This window comes from Rhinatrema bivittatum, chromosome 2, assembly GCF_901001135.1.
Source record: "Rhinatrema bivittatum chromosome 2, aRhiBiv1.1, whole genome shotgun sequence".
Lineage (NCBI taxonomy): Eukaryota > Metazoa > Chordata > Amphibia > Gymnophiona > Rhinatrematidae > Rhinatrema > Rhinatrema bivittatum.
In genome coordinates, this window is record NC_042616.1 from 155,312,838 (window position 1) to 155,337,225 (window position 24,388).

Sequence of the window (24,388 nt, forward strand, 5' to 3'; positions counted from 1 at the left end):
TTGATGGCCTTTATGTGTTGTTGTCTTGACAGACACACATTTTGTACCACCTAAGTCCTTCAGGGGCCCATGTCAGAACGGTGCACTAAGTAGAGGTGCTTTATGCCTCTGACATAAGTGCTTCCTGTGGGCAGCTATAGATAATGTTTGGATAGGAAGGATTCACACAGCCTCATTAGCAGTTACTGCAAGCTAGCACCTCTATGTTGTTTTATGACAAACACTGCAGGAACATAGGCCTTGCACATGTGTAGGTGCAGGAACTGGAGCATGTAGTGCCTACTGCTAACATGAGTGTGTGACTGACGTGCTGTGTGAGGCTTGTTTAACTGGTGGGTGTGTGTGTGTGTGCTGTTGCATTCGGAGGTTGTTCCCTTGGCCCTGCAATCTAATGCCCCTTAGCAGGCAGTGTGTGTAACTAAATAGAGCACAGACAGCTTTTGCACAGCAGTGATCAAGTGTTTGCCCTCTGGAGAAGGTGGTGCCTCTATCAGGGCAGCATATGGACAGTGGTAAGAATGGTCAAACCCCTTGTACTGCTCATTTTCACCAAGCTCAATCACAGTTTATATGTAATGTTCACAGAGAGGCAGAGGTGTGCTGGTGGAGCATGGTGACACATCCAATATGCTGTATAACTTGAGTGTTATACTTAAGATTTGGCTGTTGTTCTGACCATAGCTTGCACCCCCTCCCCCCCCCCCCCCCCCCATACACACTGATGTTTTACCACCAAGTAATTGGAGTAGGCCGAATAGTGCTGTTATTATGGGGTGTGCTGCCTACCCACACCTAGGCCTCGCACAGAAGCTTGAAAATTTATGGAGGGAGGAAGAGCTAGTTAAGAAACTGCCCAGTGAATATGTGGGAATGCTGTGATGCATGGAAGAGGCAGTGTAAAGGACTGGTTAATGCTATGCCTTCAGATGAGTGCTTAGCATCATGCTGCTTTACACGCTGCATGTTCTGAGAAACCTGGTGCATGGGTTTGTGTGTGTGTGTGTGTGTGTGTGTGTGGGGGGGGGTTAGTGTAGCTTTGCTTGCCATGTGTCACAGGCTTTGCGGAACTCCTATTATCTACTTAGTCCCTTTTTGCTCTCACGATTCTCGTTTGGCACCTCTCCATTGCTCTTATCATGCACAGTTCTCACAGAGGTTGCCACACCAGCCCCCATTTTTTAGCACTCAGTCTGTGCTGCGTAGATGGTGGAATGGTAGGCCTACCGTCTCACCCATATGAAGGACAATACCTTTTCTGTGCAAACCTAGGTGTGGTGAGCCTATAATCTGCCTACAAAGGGAGGGGCCACCATTTCTTAAACACTGTACGAGCTTCACTTCTACAGTAACCAAACATTCACTTCCACTACGCTGTGTACTTGGTGACTCTTGGAACCCAGTGTCAGCTGCTGTGTGACAAGTAGGGAGGAGGAGTGAGTGAGTAGTGAGTGTGTGGTACACAATCTGCCCAGGTGCAGAGCACAGGACGTAGAGGGGTGCTGCTGGTGCTGTGGAACAGGCAGACTTCCACAGACTGACATTCCTGTAGTGGGCTGCCTTTGGGATCTGGATGCTACCTGTAAGGTCATCTTTACCTTACACGTATTATACAGACCCCCAAGCCATTCCAGTACAGGGGTGGGAGCCAAAGTATGGAAATGAGCCTGGTCCCCAGCACCAGCAGCACCCCTCTACGTCCTGTAGAGCAGATGTTTCTCCTCTCCAGTCCGAGCACTGAGAGGAGAGGATCACCTTGCCGGTGGCTGAAAGGAATCAGTACGTTTTGCTTGGGCAGCAGTGAAACTTTCCTATTTCTGTTTTCAGAGATGACGTCAGAATCTTCACGGGGCACAGAATCCGCTACGCTGACTTCCCCGCCACCAGGACAGCAAGCTGAGCCTATAATAGTTTCATCCTTGTAAAAATATATGGATGTTTTATGGCATGTGGCACGCCACTCACATTTGAATTTAAAATGTAAAGCTTACGGTAATACAAGAGGGAATGTCTCGTTTAAAATGGATATAAGCAAGTTCTTTTTACTACCGTTCTGTTTCTTTGCATGTGCGACAGCAGTTAAGCTTTTACTTTTTCTCATTTCAGATACATGGGCTGAGGAGGAAGGTGATGTGCTGTCACCACTGAGTACACTACCTCTCCCCGTCCGCACCAGCCATGAGCGACCCAGCAGAAATGATTTCCCCACCCCCTGTCTCTTCTGCCCCACCAGCCATGGGGGACGAGGACGACATCATTATTGATGTTGTCAACCCGGTCTCTCCAGATCATCTCGGGGGTGGGGCCAGCGCAGCAGCCAGGGAAGTGCCCCCTGCCCTTGAGGCACGCCTGGATGCTGTGCTGTCTCTCCAGGTCCGGGTGTCCCACAGCCTGGATGACCTGGTGGGACTGACCATGCAGGCGGTGACCATCCTGCACGACCTGTGCCATGGCCAGCAGGAGATCATCGAGCTCCTGCGCACGATGGCCGGAGCACAATCCTTGCTGGTCATGGCGCAGGCTCCTCCGGGACGGACACCGTCTGAGCAACATCAATGATGATGATCCTCCTCTTCCCCCATGGCGTGGTCCCTTCTCTTCACTTTCCCATCCCATATGTAAATATATATATATAAATGTAAAAAAAAATGTTTTGCAATAGTTGTGCATAATACAGAAAACTGTTTTTTTAAATAGTTCGAAAATATATTTGTTTTGAATTTGAATATTGACTGAGTTTGCTTAACTGACATTTTTTGGAATAGTTTTTACATGAAATGAGGGGTGGGATGACACATTAAAATGATACGTCTGGTAATGGACCAAACAAACTTTTATTTAAAAAATTTAAGGCAGGTTAATGGAACGAAAGGCCGAGGCGATATCTCGAACGGCGTTGATCAATTCTGTCATCATTTCTGTAATCAAAATCATTTGAGAAGCCATCCCAGCATTGATGTCAGCTCACATCAACCTCATTTCCTGGAGCATCTGTTCATTGTGTTCATCCTGTCAAGAGGTGATTCCACTCAAACTGCTCGCTTAGCCTGTCAATTTCCCCATGCCCTCCTATACAAAAATTGTATTTAATTTTCAAAACTTTTATAAATAGTTAAAATAGTTAAAAAATATATATTTATCTTTGAGTTAAAAAATTGGTACGAGTTTCATTTCAACAATTGATTGCATTAAACTTCTGTGGCGATAAACTTCTGTGGCGATAATCAAGAACAGAATGACCTCCAAGAATGAGGAGCACATGCAGAGCATACAGACGGAATACAAAGGGAAAATCAACCAAACAGAAGAGGAGCACATGAAGAGCATACATATGGAATACAAAGGGAAAATCAACCAAACAGAAGAGGAGCACATGTAGAGCTTACAGATGGAATACAAAGGCAAAATCAACCAAACAGAAGAGGAGCACATGGAATACAAAGGGAGAATCAACCAAACAGAAGAGGAGCACATGGAATACAAAGGGAAAATCTACCAAACAGAAGAGGAGCACATGCAGAGCTTACAGACGTCCGTAAACGCAGCGGGGCCTTTCAGTCATGGACGTCTGGAAAGAGGCAGGAATGTCCATCAATGTCCATGAATGGAAGCCCCGGCCTTGGATGTCCGGCAGGGCGCTCAAGGCAGCGGCCATGGACTTTGGAAGGTAGCGGGGCCTCCGATCATGGACGCCCGGAAAGAGGCGGGAACGTCCATGAACAAAACCCCCGACCTTGGATGTTCGGGCGGACGCTCAAGGCAGCGGCCATGGACGTTGGAAGGCAGCATTCCTGTCTCTTCTAGGTGTCCATGCTCGGAGGCCCCGACCTTGGACGTCCAGCCGGGCACTCAAGGCAGTGGCCATGGACATTGGAAGGCAGCGGGGCCTCCGATCATGAATGCCCGGCCCGGAAAGAGGCGGGAACGTCCATAAACGGAAGCCCCGACCTTGGACGTCCGGGCGGGCGCTCAAGGCAGCGGCCATGGATGTTGGAAGGCAGCATTCCCATCTCTTTCTGAGCATCCATGCTCGGAGGCCCCGACCTTCACAGACGCCCAGACGTCCTTGCAAGTCCTTAAGCACCCAGACATGGAAGGTTGGGAGGGTTGCCTCCGATCAGGGATGTCCGGATGCTCAGGGCAGCGGCCCCGGTTTCCATGCGGGGTCTGTAGAAAAGAACCACCCACTTACCTGCTGGAATGACATTTGAAATGACAGGTATGGCGGCAGCGCACCCTGGATACTGTATAGGCGCTGTATACCGCTCTATACAGTAAAATGGATTGCGAACGCCTACCGCTTCATAGGTGCGCTTTGGACGCTCCTTTGCCGCTGCTTGGATTTGCATCTAATTTGAATACTGAATTGAGCGGCTTGCGAACCAAAATGTGCGCCCGTCAAACGCGCGGGCGCCTGGCCCTGCCGCACTTTTTTTTACGTGTCGGTACTGTATCAGCCTGTAAGAGGCAACATTTAAAGCTGGAGGGAGGAGACTTTCATATAATTTTCTTTTTTTTAGCACCTGCAGTAAGGCCTGGGTCCTACAATAATTTTTTAATCTGAATACACCAGGTTTCATAATTTCCTTCATTACTAGGTTTAGGGACATTCCCAGAGAAAACCTTAATTTTGTGGTAAGTATAATTCAACTCTGCCCCTTCCTTGGGAGTTTTGATCACGTATTCCACTATCATCTTTGAAACATCTGCAGGAATGGAGATTATTGGAGTAGAATATTGAGGAGAACTGGTTGTCACAGAAAGTTGAGTTAGTGTAGTATCCTGCCATCTGGGAACTTCCTGCTGGCCTTTAGCTGAAGTCCACAGCACACCCTGAGGTGACTGCCTCACTTCAATTTCTCATTCCACTTGTGACCCCAAACCCCCAGTTATAAAACCAGATGTTCTCTTTCTCAGATCTTTCTATTTATTTATTTATTTATAATTTTTCATTTTACACTTGATGATCCTTCCATATAAGATTGTATCACATTGTATCACATATTAATTACTTTTTCATTATTTAAACTAAAGAAATATTTGTTTTTGTATACAATCCACAAAATCATAATCTCCAATAAAATAAGGATATTGAAATTTTAACATTAAAGATATAACCCTTGAGTGGCAAACATTATATAAACAGGAGTTCTAACAAAAATCAAAAGGAATGGGCTTCACATAGAACCGACAGTGATAAATTCAAATAGGCCTTCTATCTCTAAGTGTTGGGAGAAGATGTTACCGGCCTACGGGCTTCAATAAACTGCTTTAACTGATCAACTTGAAAAAACACAAATGTTTCCTCTCCTTTCTTTAAAATACATTTACAGGGACACCGCAGTGAAAAAACAAAACCTAAAGAAATAACATCTTGTCTGAGTGACAGAAATTCTTTCCTGCGATATTGGGTAATCGGGGCCATATCAGGATATAGCCTAATTTCCTGATCACAAATGTTCACAGGAAATTTCCTAAAATAATTACGCATTACATTCATAACATCTTGAGTTGTAATAAATGAAACTAAAATAACTTTCCTCTCAATTATTTCCAAATTGGATGATTCTAGAAACCCAGTCAGATTTGATGGTAATTCAATATTCACATTCTCATTTTTAACAGTTGCCCTATTTGTTAGAAACCTGCAGGAATTAATAGAGGGAATATTTTGCTCAGAAAAACCCAGGCAAACTGTTAAGAATTTTTTTAAGTAGTATATGGCATTTCCCCCATAATATGGGGGAAATTTAAAATTCTCACATTCAACTTTCTCAGTCCATTTTCTAATAATTCTAGACATCTTGAAGATGTTAATTGTTCTTTTATAATTGCAGAGTTGACTTTAGCGTTTGTTTGAACCTTTTTTTCAATCTCAGATATTTTATTTGTCAAAGCAGATCCCTGTTCTTGAATTCCCAATATCTTCTCCTGTATATTATGATTAAGGGAGTCAACTTTTCTCTCCAATCTGGTTAACGAAAGCCCCTGGCTTGCAACAAGGTCCCAAATAGCTTCGAGTGTTACAGCACCCGGCCTCGATGACCCCAACGCCGACTCACCCGAAGCATCTGGGAGTATGATGTTCTCTCCGGCCACAGGAGCCTCCTCCTCCTCCACCGAAGACTCTCTCGATGTAGCTGGCCTTTCTCCAACTGTTTCTGGGTCCGCTTGCGCTTGACCCAGCCTCTCTCCTTTCGCTGCCTCAGGGTTCACCCCCTCCAGCTCTGGCGCTTCGGACGCGTCATGCGACTGAGCAGGAGCCCTGACGGGGTTGCGCTGCGCCGGGGGTGCACGAAGGTCAGGACTGAGGGACGTCTCTTCCAGCGACGCAATATGCTCTCCTGCCGCAGTGCTCGCAATGGACTCCTCGACTCCCTCCAAACTCACTGTCTGGGACAGGAAATGAACAATGTCGAGCTGACTAGGTCCAGGTAAGGGCTCTGGAGGGAAAACCCTCACCTTTCCCTTCCTCTTGGAAGGCATTATCAAATAGAAAGAAACTTTTCTGGAGAAAACAGAGGTAGCTGGGGTTTCACTGCTCCGCTATGCCGCCATCTTAGTTTGCCGATTTCTCAGATCTTTAATATCAACTACTGTATTTAATATCAACTACCGTATTTTTCGCTCCATAAAAACACACTTTTTTCCCCCAAAAGTTGGGGGGGGGGGGGGGGAGAAATGTCTGTGCGTCTTATGGAGTGAATATAAAAAAGAAATTTAATTAACTACAACCCCCCCCCACCCTCTTGACCCCTCAAAGACTTGCCAAAAGTCCCTGGTGGTCCAGGGAATGATCTCCCCCTCTCAGGCATTCGGCTGCCAGTAATCAAAATGGCGCCGGTGGCCCTTTGCCCTTACTATGTGACAGGGGCTACCGGTGCCATTGGTCGGCCCCTGTCACATGGTAGGAGCAATGGATGGGCGGCGCCATCTTAAAAAATGGCACGGGCTATCCATTGCTCCTACCATGTGACAGGGGCTGACCAATGGCACCGGTAGCCCGTCACATAGTAAGGGCAAAGGGCCACCGGTGCCATTTTGATTACTGGCAGCCGAATACTCGAGAGGGGGAGATTGCTCCCTGGACCCCCGCTGGAACACCAGGGACTTTTGGCAAGTCTTGGGGGGTTGTAGTTAATTAAATTTGAAGGGGTGGGGGTGGTTTTTTTTTTTTTTCCACGAAACAGCATGATAAAAGTTTTCCGATGCAGGGAGTGGACTGAAATGGCTCTCTCCAGACCCGAAAATGAAACAGGGATAAAAAATATTGTATGCACAACCTCTAATTTTAATGCCGGAAACGGATGCTCCATAAGACGCACAGACGCCTGGGAATGGAGCCGGTTTAGCACACCATTTTTTAAAAATGTTCCCCCTCTGAATCCTAGGTGCGTCTTATGGAGCGAAAAATACGGTAACTCTTCTTCAAATCAATATGTTATGTCTAGGAGTATGTCACTCACTAGTGAGTCAGTGCATGCCTTAGGCTCAGTATTCTGTTCTGACAGCGTCTTATTCAGAACTAGTTTAACTGTCCACTGCCTGTCCAATTCCCCACTAATACCCAACCCTTCTAAAACGAATACAGAAAGGGGGGGTCTTCAAATTCACACAAAACGTGATCAGATGACTCAGCCCTTAAACAGTGTAGTTTTGTAACTGTACCTGCTGAGCTTAAAACATTTTGAACACTTGCCATAGACATTGCAGGGTTTACAGAACCCAAAATGACAGATTTATCAGGAATGCATTCATAATATGTACAATACTCCATTTGCACTATTGCATAAAAATAATTCTGAATTCGCTTCGCTAATGAGGTTGAGTTACTCAGTCACTGGTCAAAAAAAAAACAAACTACAGCCCCACGTTGAAGCACCAAATGATTTTGTAACCTTGTAATATGTGTGCCACTGGTTTCTTGTAGTTTATTACTTCAGGGTTAACCAGACTATACAAGGTTAAGGCTGTAGTAGAGACATGCAGTTCAACTGATAGCCCAGCACCAATAATGAAATTGCACACCACATTAGCATATTAACAGCATTAAACTTTACTGAATGATTAGCAGCCTTAGTCATTCTGCATGATCAGTCCACAAAAACATGCACACTGTAGTAGCTTAGACATGAAATACTGCTCAAATATTTCAACTAGTGATAATTCAGCAGCTATCTCCAATCTTTACACAGCCTTTGCATTTATTTCAAAATCCCAGCTTGTGTCCTACTGTGAAGCCCTTTGAACGCGGAAGGGCTGGAGATGAGGTCAGAGCTTCTTCTGGTCCTAATGGCTGAACCCTCATTAAAAAGGCAACCCTCAGTCTCTGGCAATTCAAATGACTAATCCCTCAGGGTGAAGGGGTCTGAACGCTTCAACCTGACAAAGGACTTCATGTACCAGAATTCCCTGCTTCATGACGGGTTTACTTACAGTCTGCAATACAGCTGTAATTAGGACATTGAGAAACTCTCTGTCAGCACATTGCACATTTTCATTTTTTGGCTTCGCTGTTCTTATTCTCTGATAAGCTTTCACTGCTGTAACCTAGATTAGAACAATGGATGTATTATGTGATGGGCTGTATTACTGCAGACTCGCAAATTCCTTTCCAGAACTGCAAGTCCCAGCAGCCTCTCCTGCAGAACATGGGAGAAGTTTCACGAAAGTTCCAGGGTGTCTAGGGAGGGGGTCAGTAGCCCCTTCAGCCGGAATATGCTTGCTCAGCAATGCTTAGAACGCATGTGTAAAAGATAAGAACTGTAAAGTGCATAAGAGTCTGCTCCTGGAGGGGAGGGGCATGCAGTTGTACTAAGCCGTTGTCTTAGCTGCATCTTGCTGGCAATAAAAGTCTATCTTTACGGATCAGTTGTCTGGACCTCCTTACTGACTAAAAAAGAGACGGTTACATTTGGCGAGCCAGCCAGGAGGTACCGGGGACGCTATTTTAGCCCCCCAGTTGGTCCAGGGGATTTTGTGGCGGAGTGATCCCCCAGACTTGCCTGGTGAGTGGCCACCGCTGAGTTCAGTGATCAGGTATCTGAGGGGGTCATTCCACGGAGATCCTCTGAGACCTTTGGGCTGGTGATCCGGGAAGAAGGCTTTCATGACGTTCGGAAGAACCCTGCAGGCGAGTATTATGGGAATGATGGGAAAAGTGAAGAATAGCTAAAAGAGTAGCAAATAGCCGGTCCATCCGTGAGGGGACCGAGGGGGCTTTGATCACACCCCAAGCGGTGGTTTGGTAGGAATTGCATTCCGAAAGCCATGCGCATAAAAAGAGGAAAAAGAAGTAACGCGTACGATAGTGGGAATAGGTTTCTTGTTGTGTGAAAGAGAGTGAATGGCCTCGCAGTTCTAGGCCGGGCTGACCGCGTCCTAGTCGGGGCGATTGTGACCCTTTTGTGTCTGACGGGTACGGACCCCTTATCTATCCGTCTTCCCTTCCCTCCTTTGTCTGTGAATTCTATCCTGATGGGAGGGGGCGGTTCGACTCCATTAAAAGTCATGACGGAACACTATAGGGAAGTGTTCGATAGACATAAATGTACTAAACCCGGAATGATTCAACGATGTACCCATAGGTGGCCCAGTTTGTGTGTAAATTGGCCTCCGGTAGGAACTTTCGATTTCCAACGGCCACGAGGGTCCAGAAAATAGTTAGTGAAGAAGGGAATCCGGGTTGCCCTGAGGATATACCGTACATAACTGCTTGGATTGCAGTTATTGAAAATCCTCCGTCGTGGGCAAAGAAGTTAGTGGAGGGAGCCGCCCTCGTAATGGTGGCTCAGGTGCACAAAATGGGGAACTGGAAGTCCCCATTATTAATTAAGGATTGTAATGTATGTAACTGCTATCTGTGAATTGCAAGCACATGTACCAGGGATTTTTTTAATTGTTTTAATTGTTTTAAACCCTAATAAGAAGAGATTTTGGTTTACAGATGCTGCACAAGACTACTATACAACAAATTAATTTACAGTGTTAAGTTAAAATACTGATTTGATTACTGAGAATGCATTTACTGGTGTTGAAGTTTAGAACTTGATGGCAGTTAAGGGTTAACGGCAGAGATAATTACAGGAGAGAGGAGGGGATTGAGCCAGAGAGAGAAGAGAAAGAAAAAAAAAAAAAAAAAAAAGGGGACATTGGGCTAGCCTGGGTGAATGAAGACAAAGAGAAAGAAAAATTGTTTCGTTTGTTTTAACAGAACATTATTGAAAGTTAGTTGATGGTGTGCGTATGTGAATAAAGATAGAATTGTGGTATGTTAATTAAAAGAAAGGAAGATTGTAGCTCCAAGTTTCTGCTGATTAAATTTATTCTCCAAGGTCCTTGCTAAAACTGTCTGTAATCTGACAAAGGATTGCTACTTGCAAAGAAATACCAGAACCAAGGGTCCCTTACAAATCATTTAGTGCCTTATGATGCAGGCTATTTTTAAGACATTTTATAGCAGCAAATTAATTGTTACAGTACAAAGTGGAATGGTGGTGCGTCCCACTGCGTGTCAGTACGTAGTGCGTAGTGCGTAGGCATTCAATATGGCTGTGCGTTTCAATGCTGGCATTGCTAATCAGAAGTTTTAGTTTTCTCATATCTTCTATCCCAGTGTCCTCCCTATGCTTATCTTTCTATTCTCTAATACCATGTTAATTATTGTTCTTACTTGTCTCCTATATATTATCTGTTATTTAAAAGTTACATTGGAACGCATGATAAAGTATGAACTCTCTTTTGCTGACGCAGTTTATTTTGAAGCTGTCTCTGGGAAATTTAGAGAAATGATTAAGAATGGGTTCTTTGTTAAAGTTTTTCTTGTTGCTTCTTTGGCTAGCAGTAGTTAAATATGCAGAGCTACTCCCTGTTTTAAGGAACTGGCAAGATAAGACAGCCAAGCATGTGCAGCGCTGACTGTGAGAATTACAGGATGCCGTTTGTAAAAAAAAAAAAAAAAACAAAAAAAAAAAAAAACCCGGAGAAAACAAAGACTTAATATTAAAAATTTTGATTCAGTGGCAGGCGCAAGATAAGGATTATTGGAAGTTGTGGGCAAGAGAAGGGGCCACTATGCAAGATTAGGAACAAGAGCAAATATGAGTCGGCCCAAATGATAAAGTAGTGGCCCACACACACACACACACATATATATATATATATATATATATTGCAATTATGTTCTTTGACCACTGGTGGGGGCTGGGCTCTGGCTATTACCATATGTTCTTAGTGTTTGCAATGTAATTGATACAAGGCTTCCAAGGGTTTGATCATCACTCCTGCACACCTAAAGCGCCCCCCCCCCCCCTGGATCCTTGCCTGCAGATCCAGGTTGACTTTATTGAACTAACCCAATGCCAAACTTACAAGTGTGAAGGAAGCAATGTTTTGCAGCTTCTGGCCCTGCCACTTGGGCTGAAGATGGTTCTTATGGATATAGAACTCCAATCTATATGTTAAATCGTATTATCCGACTACAAGCAGTGTTGGAACTTCTCACTAATGACTCATCGTATTTTGAGATGTATGGGAACAGGGATCAGGAAGAGAAGAAAAGGGCCCGTCCCTGCAACCAGGAACTTAATAATAGAGACCCGACATCCGAAAGAAGCTGCAGAAGGCCGAAGGCTTTGAGGGCATGAGCCTCAGCCAGTTAAAAGCTATAGCAGACCAAGTATGTGGAAATAGAGAAGTGGAAGAGAAAAGAGAGAAGCAAGTAGAGACATGAAGGAGAAAGTGACTGTTAGCCGCCGCTCTCGAGGACACGCGGACGGGAAGGAGCCAAGACAATGGCAGACCGCGAAGAGGAGGGGGAACAAGACCCCCTTTGGGAAAGAATCAGTGTGCGTACTGCAAAAATGAAGGCCATTGGAAGAGAGACTGTGAAGAATGGCAAAAGAAATACGGGAGCCCTGCAGTGAATACTAACGACAAAAATGGACCTGCACCGACACAAAGGGGCCGAGGAGGAAGGAGATCGGACAACCCCCACTGGCAGATGGCGGGGGAGGCGACAAGGAGCATACAGCCTGAAGAGACCGGGAGGGAAGAATCCCCACTGACCCTCTGGTGGAGATCCACGAGGTAAAACAACAAAAATCAGGGGCCTGTTGGACTCAGAGGCCAACGATCTGTCATGACTGCACCAATCGGCCCCCCTGACGAAAGAGACTGTTTCTATAGTGGGTGCCTCAGGTCAGGTACTCACTGCCCCTCTGCAGAAAGAATGAACTATACAAGTAAGCGGGACCATGGTATCCCTTATCGGATGGAACCTGCTGTGTAAGCCTCAGACCACATTGAGATTTCAACCAACAGGGGAAGTTAAAGCCTCCTTCGGGGACCATCCAGTGATACTCATCTATCCCCTCCAAGAAGAATGGAGACTACATCTTCCCATAGTCGAACGAACCATCGAACATCGATATGAAAACAACACCCCCCTCAACAAAAACGAAGACAACTGATGGATAGTTTACCCCAAGTATGGTTCGAACAGAACCCGGGAGGAATAGCTATCGACGCTACCCCCATATGGATAGAGATGAAACAGAATGCACAGGTGATTAATCAACCTCAATACCCCATTCCATATATGGCCAGACAAGGAATCCAGATACACCTGCAAAGACTGTATGATTTGGGCATTCTCCGGCGAATCCGATCTGCTTGGAACACCCCTTTGTTGCCAGTAAAGAAGCCTGGATCAAATGACTATCGACCAGTACAAGACTTAAGAAAAGTGAATAGTCAAGTAGAAGATCTAGTAGCCCTCGTGCCAAATTCATATTCAATCTTGGCTCAAGTCTCTCCTGCATCAAAGTGGTACAGTGTCATTGATCTCAAAGATGCCTTCTTCTCCGTCCCGGTGGCGGAGGAATGTCAAAAGATTTTTGCTTTCACATGGGAAGATGCAGATACTGGAGTAAAGCAGCAGTACACATGGACTCGGTTGCCTCAAGGGTTTAGGCACTCACCTACGCTGTTCGGTGAGCAACTGGCAAAAGACTTAAAGATGTATCAAGTAAAGTATGGGCCAGTCATACAATACGTGGATGACCTTCTGTTGTTTCGAGAGACGTACCTCGAATGTGCGGTATCCACTCTTCAGCTGCTAAAGATGTTGTACTCAAAAGGGTATCGTGCAAGTAAAAAGAAAGCGCAAATCTGTGAATTGGAAGTAGAGTATTTAGGCTTCCAAATACGTGGAGGAACCCGATGTCTGGGGATTTCTCGCACCAGTTCTATAAGAGATCAACCTGTACCCACTTGCAAGAAAGAGCTCCGGGCGTTCCTTGGAGCTGCAGGATACTGTAGGCTGTGGATTGCTAACTATGCAGTTATTGCCCAACCCCTGTACGACAAGTTGCGGGGTAAAGAGGCAGAATCTCAACCCTTCCAATGGGAAGGAAACGAACTGGCAAGCTTACGTCAACTAAAAGAAGCCTTAATTGAACCACCTGCTTTAGGATTGCCAGATGTACTGAAACCATTTCATCTATTCGTCGATGAAAAGAAAGGAATGGCCATTGGGGTATTGACTCAAACTCTAGAATCATAGGAACGACCTGTTGCATATCTGTCAAAAGGAATGGACAATGTTGCAAAAGGATGGCCAGGTTGTCTTCGAAGCATTGCGGCTGCATGCTTACTAATTCCAGAAGCAGTCAAATTAACTTTTGGTCAAACTCTGAACGTAACAACTCCCCACACCATTCAAGGACTGCTAGAGACCCATGGACCAAAATGAATGACTAATTCACGTCTCGTCAAGTATTAAGCCTTACTGTGTGAAACACCTGAAATTCAAATACAAGACAGCAAAAACTTGAACCCGGCCACTCTTATGCCGGCACCTGAACCAGTTGCCCATGATTGTGAAGAAGTCATGACTACAATACATTCCAGTAGACCAGACCTGAGGGATCAACCCTGGCAAGGAGCTTGGACTTTATTCACTGATGGGAGCAGCCAAATCATTCATGAGATACGTTCTGCTGGATATGCTGTTGTATCCGAAGATGAAATCGTTGAGGCTCAACCTCTTCCCCCAGGAACGTCTGCACAAAAAGCTGAACTAATTGCCCTTACTCGAGCTCTGCAGTTGGCAGAAGGACAAACTGTAAATATCTATACAGACTCTAAATATGCCTTCCTTACAATTCAAGTGCATGGAGCATTATAGAGGGAAAACAATTGAACAATGCATCAGAAGTACGTGAATTACTAGACGCAGTTTGGCGGCCTCGCAAGGTGGCTGTAATGCATTGCAAAGCACACACCAGGAAATCAAACCCTATTGTCAAGAAAATCAGAGAGCAGATGAAGCAGCAAAAAGGGGCAACTTGGGAACCCTTCCAAGCAGTATTAATTGCATCGAATCATCAGGCTTCAGGCAGTCCTGGAGCTCATCACCAACGACTGCTTTCGCTCTTAAACTCTGGGCAAAACAAAATACCAAAATTATGACTGTAGTGTACCAGAATAGATTGGTTTTAGATTACCCTCTGGCCCAGGAAGGAGGGTTTGTGGAACATTTAACCTCTCCAATTGTTGTTTACAGGTAGATGACCAAAACAAGGTTATCCAAGACATCACTGATCGCATGGTCAAGATGGCACACGTCCCTGTCCAGCAGTGGAATAGTGCTTGGGACTGGACCAATGGATTCCGTGGTTGGTTTTCCATGATCGGTGGATTTAAGAGCTTGTTTGTTATCCCAGCCAGTTTAATTCTGTTTTGTCTTTTAGGACCCTGAATTATTCCTTTCTTGCTCAAACCGCCTTCGTCAGGTGATGAAGGACATTGCTGAACGCAAAACAGCCACGCAGCTTCTGTCACTGTACATGTATTCCTCTGAGCCTATAGAACCTGTTTAACCATCCTCATGTTTTATCCTGGGCCATCTTCCCATACATGACAAGTTCGGGCTACAAAGGGGGGTGGAGCCAATAGGGCCCATCCGTCTCAAACCCGTGAAGAAACCATCGGACTGTTTGGGAAATTAGGGCCCCCTGAGAACTCAAATTGCTAATTTTTCTTGTTTCTGTTTCTTTCAGCTCCACAGTTGCGTTGTAATGGTGTGATACTTTTCATAAAGAATGATAAGTATCAAAGGGGGGAATGAAGGGGTCTGAACGCTTCAACCTGACAAAGGACTTCATGTACCAGAATTCCCTGCTTCATGACGGGTTTACTTACAGTCTGCAATACAGCTGTAATTAGGACATTGAGAAACTCTCTGTCAGCACATTGCACATTTTCATTTTTTGGCTTCGCTGTTCTTATTCTCTGATAAGCTTTCACTGCTGTAACCTAGATTAGAACAATGGATGTATTATGTGATGGGCTGTATTACTGCAGACTCGCAAATTCCTTTCCAGAACTGCAAGTCCCAGCAGCCTCTCCTGCAGAACATGGGAGAAGTTTCACGAAAGTTCCAGGGTGTCTAGGGAGGGGGTCAGTAGCCCCTTCAGCCGGAATATGCTTGCTCAGCAATGCTTAGAACGCATGTGTAAAAGATAAGAACTGTAAAGTGCATAAGAGTCTGCTCCTGGAGGGGAGGGGCATGCAGTTGTACTAAGCCGTTGTCTTAGCTGCATCTTGCTGGCAATAAAAGTCTATCTTTACGGATCAGTTGTCTGGACCTCCTTACTGACTAAAAAAGAGACGGTTACAAGGGCATGGATCCTTAATTAAAACAGACAATTTTCCTTAGGTTCAGGGCACAGCAGAGCAGAGAACTTTCTCTGTCAGGAAGCAATGCTCTGTTTGCCCATGCTCCAAACTCACTGTAGCTGGGGTGTGTGTTTACAGCCCATAGTGTCATTGTCTTTTTTACTAAAGTGGGTTACACAGGCACAGCATGCTCTTTCTCGGAGCTCAGCCATTGGCTGCGGGCACGCCCTCCCTCTCTGCACTTCTTTATTATTGGAGCCGATTGCGTTTTCCCCCTCCCGAGGCAGGCGGGGCAGGGGCGGGACAGGTGAACCTGATTGGTCAGGAGCCGCAGATTCCTGGCGTTCCGGTGACTCCCTGCGTGTCGGGTGGAATTTCCCTTATTTGGAGAGTGTGTAATTCTGTAGCCCCTAGGTACTTCCTGTAGGGTGTGCGCTGAGCCTCCTGCTTCCGGGAATCCTCCGAGCGCTGCCTGTCCAAGTGGTAGCGGTTCCCTCTCTAGTGTTTGACTACCCAGCTGCCTTCAGCGCTGTTATTTTGCTTTCCTGCAGCCTCGAGAGATCGCAGTGAGTGTCAGAAAGCTTTGTGTTCGGTTTCGTCTGTTTTAAGAGCTGCCCCTCCTGTATGCTGGGGGTGGCTCAAGTTCATATGTTTTATAAATGATGCTTCCTCCCCCCCCCCCCCCCCAAAGTGTTCTCTACTCTGAATGATATCGGGGACTTCGTTGCCACTCCCTGAGCTCACCTCCTCTGATTTTAGCTTTCGTCTCTCCCCCTCCCCAAGTTCTGCAGCTCTGATTCTCCGCTTTATTCTTCCTCTGAAACAGCAAGAGACAAACATTCAGCTCTTCCCCAGCCCGAGAGGCAGCATGCTTGTGCTCAGCAGCTCCAGCAGGAGATGGGGGACTTTTTGCTGATTCAATCAATTTGCTGCAGCAATTCACACTTTTTTTTATTTTTATACACATACTCTTCTGGGTTAGGGACTTGTGCATAGTGAAGGAGGGGAAGCACTGCAGGTTAGGGAGTCTTGCCAACACCAAGGTAATCTAGAAGGGGTGAGAAGGCTGAATCTAGGCTTCTTCCCTCCCCCCCCCCCTTAGTTAATTATGTTTTCGGTTGCCCTGCACTACCTTTTGTAATGTTGTGTATTTAACGTTTGGGGTTTATTTTGCACGCTTAAAAGGCAGTCTGATTCACTTTCTCTGCCTGCAGTCACTCCCAGCTGCAGAGCAGTTCCACTAATTGTAGGGCTCTCATTTGGCTTTCCCCTGCCCCTCTGGCAGAAGGGGGACTCCTAGCAGCATTTGGCCACTGTCCGTGCCTGTCTGGGGGAACAAAATACCCAAGCTTCTGGCAGGGCAGAGCACTCCTAAAACCTCCCAAATTTGGTTTATTTGGTCTTCCTGGAAAACTTGGCTGGAAGACCAACAGCAGTGACAAGATTTAAAAGCTGCCCTCCCCCCATCCTGGCATTTAGCCTTTTTCAGTTTTGTCCTCCCTTCTTCGTTTTCCATCCCCTTCTCACACTCCTAGGACAGTGTTTTTATATGCTAGCTCCAATAAATGCAGGCTGACGGAGCATCTCCAGTCAAAGTAACTGATAAGCCAATCCCCGGAGAACAGGGAACTGGAATAAAGGAGAACACTACACTCCTCCCCTCTCATATCTGCCAACCCCGCCCCCCCCTCCCCAAAGTTGAAGGTGGGAGTGCTGAAGAGACACCCGCGAGAAGGGCAGGAGGGTCTGTCACTGGATCCCAAACCCCAGTCGCTCCTTCCCAGCCTCGGCTTTGCCAGGTGTCAGAGCATGGCCACTGAGGTAGCCAGTAAGGGGGAGATATGGGGAGAGGTAAACAGTGAGCCGCCCCCATTCACCCTAGGTACAGGAGTGAAGCCCACAACTCAAACCCCCCCCCCCCCTTCTCGAAGAAACCTCTGGGGAAGAAAAAAAGAAAACTAAAGCACACTAACTTCCCTATCCCTGGGGAGACCCTTTCAGTTAGTAGAGGCTAGAGTGATGCCAGCCCTGGCCTCCCCCCCCCCCCCAAAAAAAAAAAAAATTGTGCGTAAAGGGGGCATTGCCATTGTCACCCCCCCCCCCCAAGCCACTATGTTGACTGAAGGGGGTATTAGAACTTGGTAGGGCAGGAACAGCAGTACTACCCCACTTATGATGCATGCAGCTGCTGCTGTCCAGACGTCTCCACCCCTCCTCCCTGGAGAGTCATACAGGAAGGGGGTGTAGCTGTCATCACCTCTTCAACCGGCTTGTCAGCTAAAATAGGTACAGGATCTCAGCGAGGTGGGAGCAGCACCAATGCCGCCTTCCCCGTTCCGCCCCTGGCATACGCGGCAGCTGCTGCTAGTTCCCCCACGCCCAGGGGACTAGGCCTGGTTATCGACTTCTCCTCCTGCCCTGCCAGAGATTTGTCAGGACTGTTGATGAAACTCTGAGTACAGTGCCCCATGCTGGCATCCCCCGATGTTCTGTATTTCAGCACTGCCCTAGTGAAATTGGTAGGCCCCTGACAAGTAGTCTGTCAGCAAAATGTATGAAAAGGCTGTCTTTTTTTTTTTTTTTTTTTTTTTGTTAGATCGCCTCAGGTGGTGAATAAAGTGGTCCAGGAGGGCCTGGTGGTGGTGCGGGTGCCACCACCAAGTTGAACCTCTCATGCGGATAGACACGCGGGTCATGTTGTCCAATGTGCCACCCTTCCTCCTGGACGCTCTGCTAAAAGCGCATCTCTGTGGCCTGAGGGACTTCATATCGCCCATCTCTGTGCTCCTCGCAGGCCACTGAGAGCAGGAACTGAGGCACATTCCGTCATTCAGGAGGCAGGCCTGGCTGAGCCTCCCCGATGGGGGAGAGGAGGTAACTGAGTCACTAATGGTCCTCAGCGGAGGAAGCCAGGTGCTTCTTCCGCCCCCAGATAGGGCATACTAGAAGGCAGTGCCAAGCATGGATTTCCAAATCTAACAAAGAGCACCTGGCTGTCCTCCGCCAACAGCGCCCCCATCTGGACCCACCGGCTCCACTCTTGCACTCTGGCCCTGCCTTCTCGGTCCCAGTCCAGGGGCGTGCCTCAGTTTCCAGTGAAACTGCATGGTCCAGGAGGAGAGCCACTCACCCGTGACCGTGAGAGGGTTCCTGATGCCCCTCCTCGCCCCCCCACCCACCTATAAGCTGACTGCGTAGACCAGGGAAATGACAAACTGCACCTTGGAACTGACCAAAACTCTGAAGAGAGGTGCAAAGTGCACAGGTGAGAGGCCGGTGTGAAAGGTCAGTAGGGAGGTACCGGAATCGCCTTCGACCCTGTTTCAGGCCACAGGCCCTCTTCCACCAGAAGGTGACAGCGGCACCCCCAATCCAAAGGTAGGGATGTTGTGAGGGGGGGAACCCAGAAAGGTCAGGACAGCGACAGGCAAGGGAGGTGGATCTCAAAGATGGCGAACTAGGTCCTCCCCGGTGAGGCCCACTGCTGCTGGTTCCTTGAACGCCTACATGGAGAAAGTGAAGGAATGGATACATCAGTCTCTCCTTATCCACCACCTGTCCAGATACCGGTCACCCCTCCAAGGAAAAAGAGGAAGTGAAGCAGGGAAGCCACCTGAGAGGGGCTCTCTTCCCCCCCCCCCCCCCCGCCAGCTCCAGAGAAGAACACAGACTGGAAGGACCACTCTCCCCCCTCAAGCCCAAATCTCAGGAGATTGGTGGGCAACCCCTGCCTTCTCGGACCCCAGAACGGAAAGCTCAGCTCCTGGGGCAGGCTGTCTGCCTTAGTGGGAAGTGTTTATTTTTCAACCTTCCCCCATCCCTCCTGTCTCCACTAGATAGAGGTAGTGACCTTTGCCCCGACCCAATGCTGGCCGTGGTACCCCCTCTATCCTGCCTGAGTCTGCTACAGACTGAAGAACCAGCAGCGCCTGTGGAGGCTGCGGGCAGGGAAAATGGGGCCCATGGCACCCAGAGCTGGTGATCAAGTAGGGAGCCAAGCTTAGCCTTGGGGACTAGCCCAGAGGCCCCCTCTCTGAATCCACCCCCCCCCCCCATTCTTGAAGGGTGAGGGGAAATTGTGGATCTGCCAGGTAAGGGAGATAGCGGGACCCGAGGGTCAGGGAGAGTTAGGGATGGACATAGCTCCAACTGCAGAGAAGATTCTGCCTCTGCAGGAAACGGGGCACCCTCAACCTGAGGGGATCATCCTCTGGCCAGAGGGATCACAGCCCCAGACTCCTCCGCCCTGAGAAACACCAGCTCACTGGAGCCAAAAGCATTACTAGAGCCTTGAGAGGCCCAGCCTCAAACTGAGGTCGCACCTCAGCATGAGCCCCACCCCCAGGTGGAAGACATCGATCCGGGCCTTTCAGGCCTTTCCTCTGATATGGAGGAGGGAGAAATTCCACCTCCCATCCCCCCTCTCGTCATCCTTTATTTCCTTTTTTGTCCCTCCCTCACCCTGTAATCTAGCCCCTGCTGGCCGGGCACCGTTTTTGGGCCAGAGCCCAAGGGGGAAGGGAAAGGCCCCAAGGCAGAGGCATGGGAGAGGCTCTCAGTCCCGAAGAGCCTTCTCCCAAGCGGACGGGAATAGAGGATGATCCCGGTCTCGAGAGCTGGGGAGATGAGCAAGAGGCCAAGGAAAGAGGGCCGCGGGCTGGTACAGAGCCTGGCGGTCTTTCATTCCCTTCCTCCCTTTTGAAGCTGCAGCTATTGGCCCTAGTATCATCACTTTAAGTTGGCTGATAGAGTAAAGCGGGCCCGAAGGGTGGGAATGTGAAGTAAGCGTTCTCTCACTGCTCCCCGGGGCAACATCTAAATTGGTCATAAGCCATGCATACTCCGGGGGGGGGGGGGGGGCTTTGTGACGGGGCATCTGTGTGTGTGTATATCAGAATGCTGCTTGACAGAAAATGGCTCAGACGTTCTGCATACTTAACACCAAGAGCCGCGGGACTGGGTTCCGCAGGCACTGGGTACTCTCTGTCCTGAAGCGCGGGCGGTACTTGGTGACCTTTTTAAAGGAGGCCCGCACCACTCCTGGCACCTGGAGTGGAATGGCAGAATGGCCTTCAGCCAGAACTCGGGAGTGGCTGGTGGGATGGCCATCCTGTTTTCGCTCCTTGCCACCTCTTGTAGCTGCCGGTCTTCTACCGGGATATTTTTAAGGCTTGGAGCATGCTGGGCTTGACCAGAGGACTGGCTAACATGAACAGGGACTTTTGGGCGAACCCCTCCTCCACAACCCTGCTCTAGGTTTGGAGGAGTTGGAAGGACCGTTCATGAGTTGCCAGCTAGTTACGGCCTGGGTGGTCATTTTAGTGGCACTAGTTGACACTGTGGAGAGTCTTATTGATTGCACTGCTAGGGCTCTTAGGAAAATAACAGCTCTGCTCAAGAGGGATCCCCGCCCATCTTTCCCCCCTCCACCCCTTCTTATAGAGCCTAGGTTGCCAGAGGGCAAGCTCTCACAGGCTCAGTCTTCCCAGGCCCACAGTCTTAGTAGGCTGTGGGAGATGCCCCTGGGGGGTCTTCCAAACTGTGCTTCGGAAGAACCTCTACCTGCTGGTGGTCCACACAGTGTACCACCTCGCTCTGGTGGGCAGTGTTGGGACCCAGGATTGATGAGGGTGGTCTTCGTAAGGAGTCTGTCTATCCTGGACTGACTCCCAGGTACATCGGGGACCATAGCTGGAGGCTGGTGCACAGAGCCGTGGTCACTGGCAGGATTTTACTCAAGGTCACCCGGGCAGACCTCTCCTGTCCTTTTTTGCGGACAGGAGGACCACCTTCCCCCACCTTGGACTGAAAGATGGGAGAAGTCCCCTAGCGGGCGAGGGCCTCTTCAGAATCCTGGTGTGCTCCCGGATTAAGACAGTGCACTTCTGTGCGTTGTCCGATTTGGGTAGAAGAATTCGCCTGCCAGTGGGCAGTGGACAGAGTGCTCTGCTTCCCTCCCCTCCCCTCCCTGGTATCAGTTAGTTTTGTGTATTTAGTCTCCCTATTTTTTTTTTCCTTTTTTAGGCTTTATTCTTTTTAGTTAGGGTGTCCTTTCCCCACTTTCATCCCCTTCCCATCCCCAAATGGGTAGAGGGCAATTCAGATGTGTATTGGGCAGCGGGCAGGTCTCAAAAGCAACCTGTATGGGAGAGGTAAAAGGTTTCCATCCATCAGAACGCGAGTTACGGGGGTCTTTCCTTCAGCAAGCAAAGGGGACCCCGAAGTCCCCTGTGCCAGGGATACAGTGCCCCCTACCCTAGTGACAAGGATTCCTTCACACACTCAGGGCCTCTTGTTTTTCACACACATACTCCTCCTTTGAACCACAGCACCCACAAAGCCACCTGCGGGCAGTGAAATACCCACAGAAAACAAATGAGCTTATGTTTTTCTTCTCCTTTTAAAGCCATGTACACTAGGTGCATGGCCTAGTTTCAACCTAGGATCAGTGCCTCAAAAGGGACACCAGAGAAATGGTGGTCCTTTTAGTGATTACATCAAAAGGGGAGGGGTTTGCGTTTGGTGAACCCCACCATCAGCCTAGGAACGTAACTGGTTGGGAGCCGCAGATTCCTGGCGGTCTGTCTGTCTCCCTGCATGTCGGGTGGAATCTGCCGTATTTGGAGTGTGTGTAGTAATTCTGTAGCCCGCAGGTACTTCCTGTAGGGCATGTGCTGAGGCTCCTGCTTCTGGGAATCCTCCGCATGCTGGCTGTCTAAGCCGTCATATCTTCCCTCTCTAGTGTTTGAATCCTGGCTGCCTTCAGAGCTGTGTTTTTTTTTTTTTTTTTGCTTTCCTGCAACCTCAAGGGATTGCAGCGAGTGTCCTAAAAAAGTTGTATTGGATTTCATCTGTTTTAAGTGCTGTCCCACCTGCATGCTGGGAGGGCGAGGGGGGCTCAAGTTGTAAGTATTGTGAATGATGCTTTTCCCCCCTCAGCGTATCCTCTCCTGTGAATGATGTTGCATAAAGTTTTTACTGTGATAATGAAGTTGCACCCACGCTGAACTTGTGCTGTTCTCTGTTTTGTTGCTGGAAGGAAATGTCCAAATCTCTGAAGAAGATTGTGGAGGAAAGCAGGGAGAAGAACCAGCTGGAGGTGGATATGTGCGAGAGGAGCATTGGCAACCTGCTGGAAGTGCCGGGGCTCTGTAAGTGAGACCCATTCTAGGCAGCTTTTTCCTTCGCATGTCAAGAGTCTGCATTAGTTTTAACATGGGAATCAGTCGGAACAAATCGACTGACAAATCTGAGAATAACATCAGCCAGAAACAATCTAGGGAAATGTAGCTCTTCTAGGAATATCAAGGTCATCCTTGAGTGAGAGGATATTCTAGAGCACTTGATAAAACTTTGCAGAAACCAGACCTGCTTTGGTAAGCAGCCATTAATTTAAGAATCCGCTTTTGACAATTGCTTTCGTCATTTGGATAGAAGAGCATTTGAAAGAATGACATTATTCCTGCAAATGACGGTTGTTTATAATTTTTTACACCCTTACAAGTATAAATCTTTGTGTCAGAGCCAAACATTTTCTCTGAACTAGCCCAAATTTCCATCTCTCTTTTTTTTTTTTGGACAGCCTGAAAGGAAAACTGCAGAATGAGTTTCCAGTTACTGGATCATTCATGCAGTTGAAAAATTGTGCATGCACTTTAAAAAAAAAAAAAAAAAAAAAAAAAAGGCAGTGAAGGGTAGCAGTCTCTGGGTTAGCAGATAAGTAACATCGGGGAACTTGCAAAATCGCAGCAGAAAAGAAACATGAAAGCATCCTAAAACATGTCAGTTGTCATGATCTAACAAACAAGTAGGGAAAACGTGCAGAGCCAGGCCTGCAAAAATAGGTTTTGCAGAAGGGGAATGTGAGATGTGGGGGGTTGTGGAGTTGGGTGAGTATAGGTGTATATAGCTTATGGGTTTGTGTGAGTAGGGGGGGGGTGTGCATGTGGATAGGAGTAGGGTTTAAAGGTGTTTTTTCTGTCATCCTTTGCCAATTACTTCACTTATTTTCTTTTTTACTATGGCCAAACTTCTGGAAGGTTGAGGGAAGTTTTTCTCATGAAAGAATGGTAAATGTTCTACAGCTTCTCTTTCTATAAAAAGCAATGGGTATTTTTATTTTATTTTTTTTAAGTCTTTCTGTATGCCAAATCTGACTTTCTGTCCATGTTTTGGAGTTATTGTATCTACAAGTAGCTGGATGAATGGACTGAACACTGATCCATTTTATGCCAAAAATCATAGGTCTTTATCTATACCAAATATTTGATGGATGCCACAGAGGCTGCTTAAGTCATTTTGATGTTTTGAGAGAGGCTATATGTCAAATTTAAAAATAAAAACAATAAAATGTTTGAAGTAGATGAGAAGTGACCTGAAGTCTCTCATTTTGGCAGCCAGAGGTCTGGCATAGTTTGGGCAGAGATCAGTCCTAACCTAAATAAGTGACGTTCTGAGGGACAACCTTCTGCATGCTGTTCTATCTAGGTTAATCGCAAGGGGGATGCTAGTCATGGGAGGTAATTCTTGGTAGAAGTGCCAGAGCGCATGTGGTCTGCATTCTTGTTCAGAAAGTGTATAGAGGAGGTTTTATCCCCCTTCTCCCCCACGACCTGATGTGACCAGGTGGGTTGAAACACACAAACCTGGTGCTGCTTATATTGATATTCATACAATCAGTGCTGGAAAATTCCCTTGCACCTGGGTGGCT

The 24,388-nt window shown here is 47.5% G+C and overlaps 1 protein-coding gene across 2 annotated transcripts in view; it reads left to right on the top strand.

The window, feature by feature from the left end:
• Positions 1-16,048: 16,048 nt before the first annotated feature.
• RSU1 (Ras suppressor protein 1) overlaps positions 16,049-24,388 on the top strand; it is a 371,478-nt gene continuing 363,138 nt past the window's right edge. Inside the window, exons 1-2 of one of the 2 annotated variants that reach the window (XM_029588767.1) lie at positions 16,049-16,244; positions 22,718-22,829. In XM_029588767.1, coding sequence (XP_029444627.1) covers positions 22,721-22,829 — 109 coding nt within the window. In that variant the 5' untranslated portion in view covers positions 16,049-16,244; positions 22,718-22,720. The remainder of the gene's footprint in view (positions 16,245-22,717; positions 22,830-24,388) is intronic. The other variant, XM_029588766.1, reaches the window with a different exon arrangement.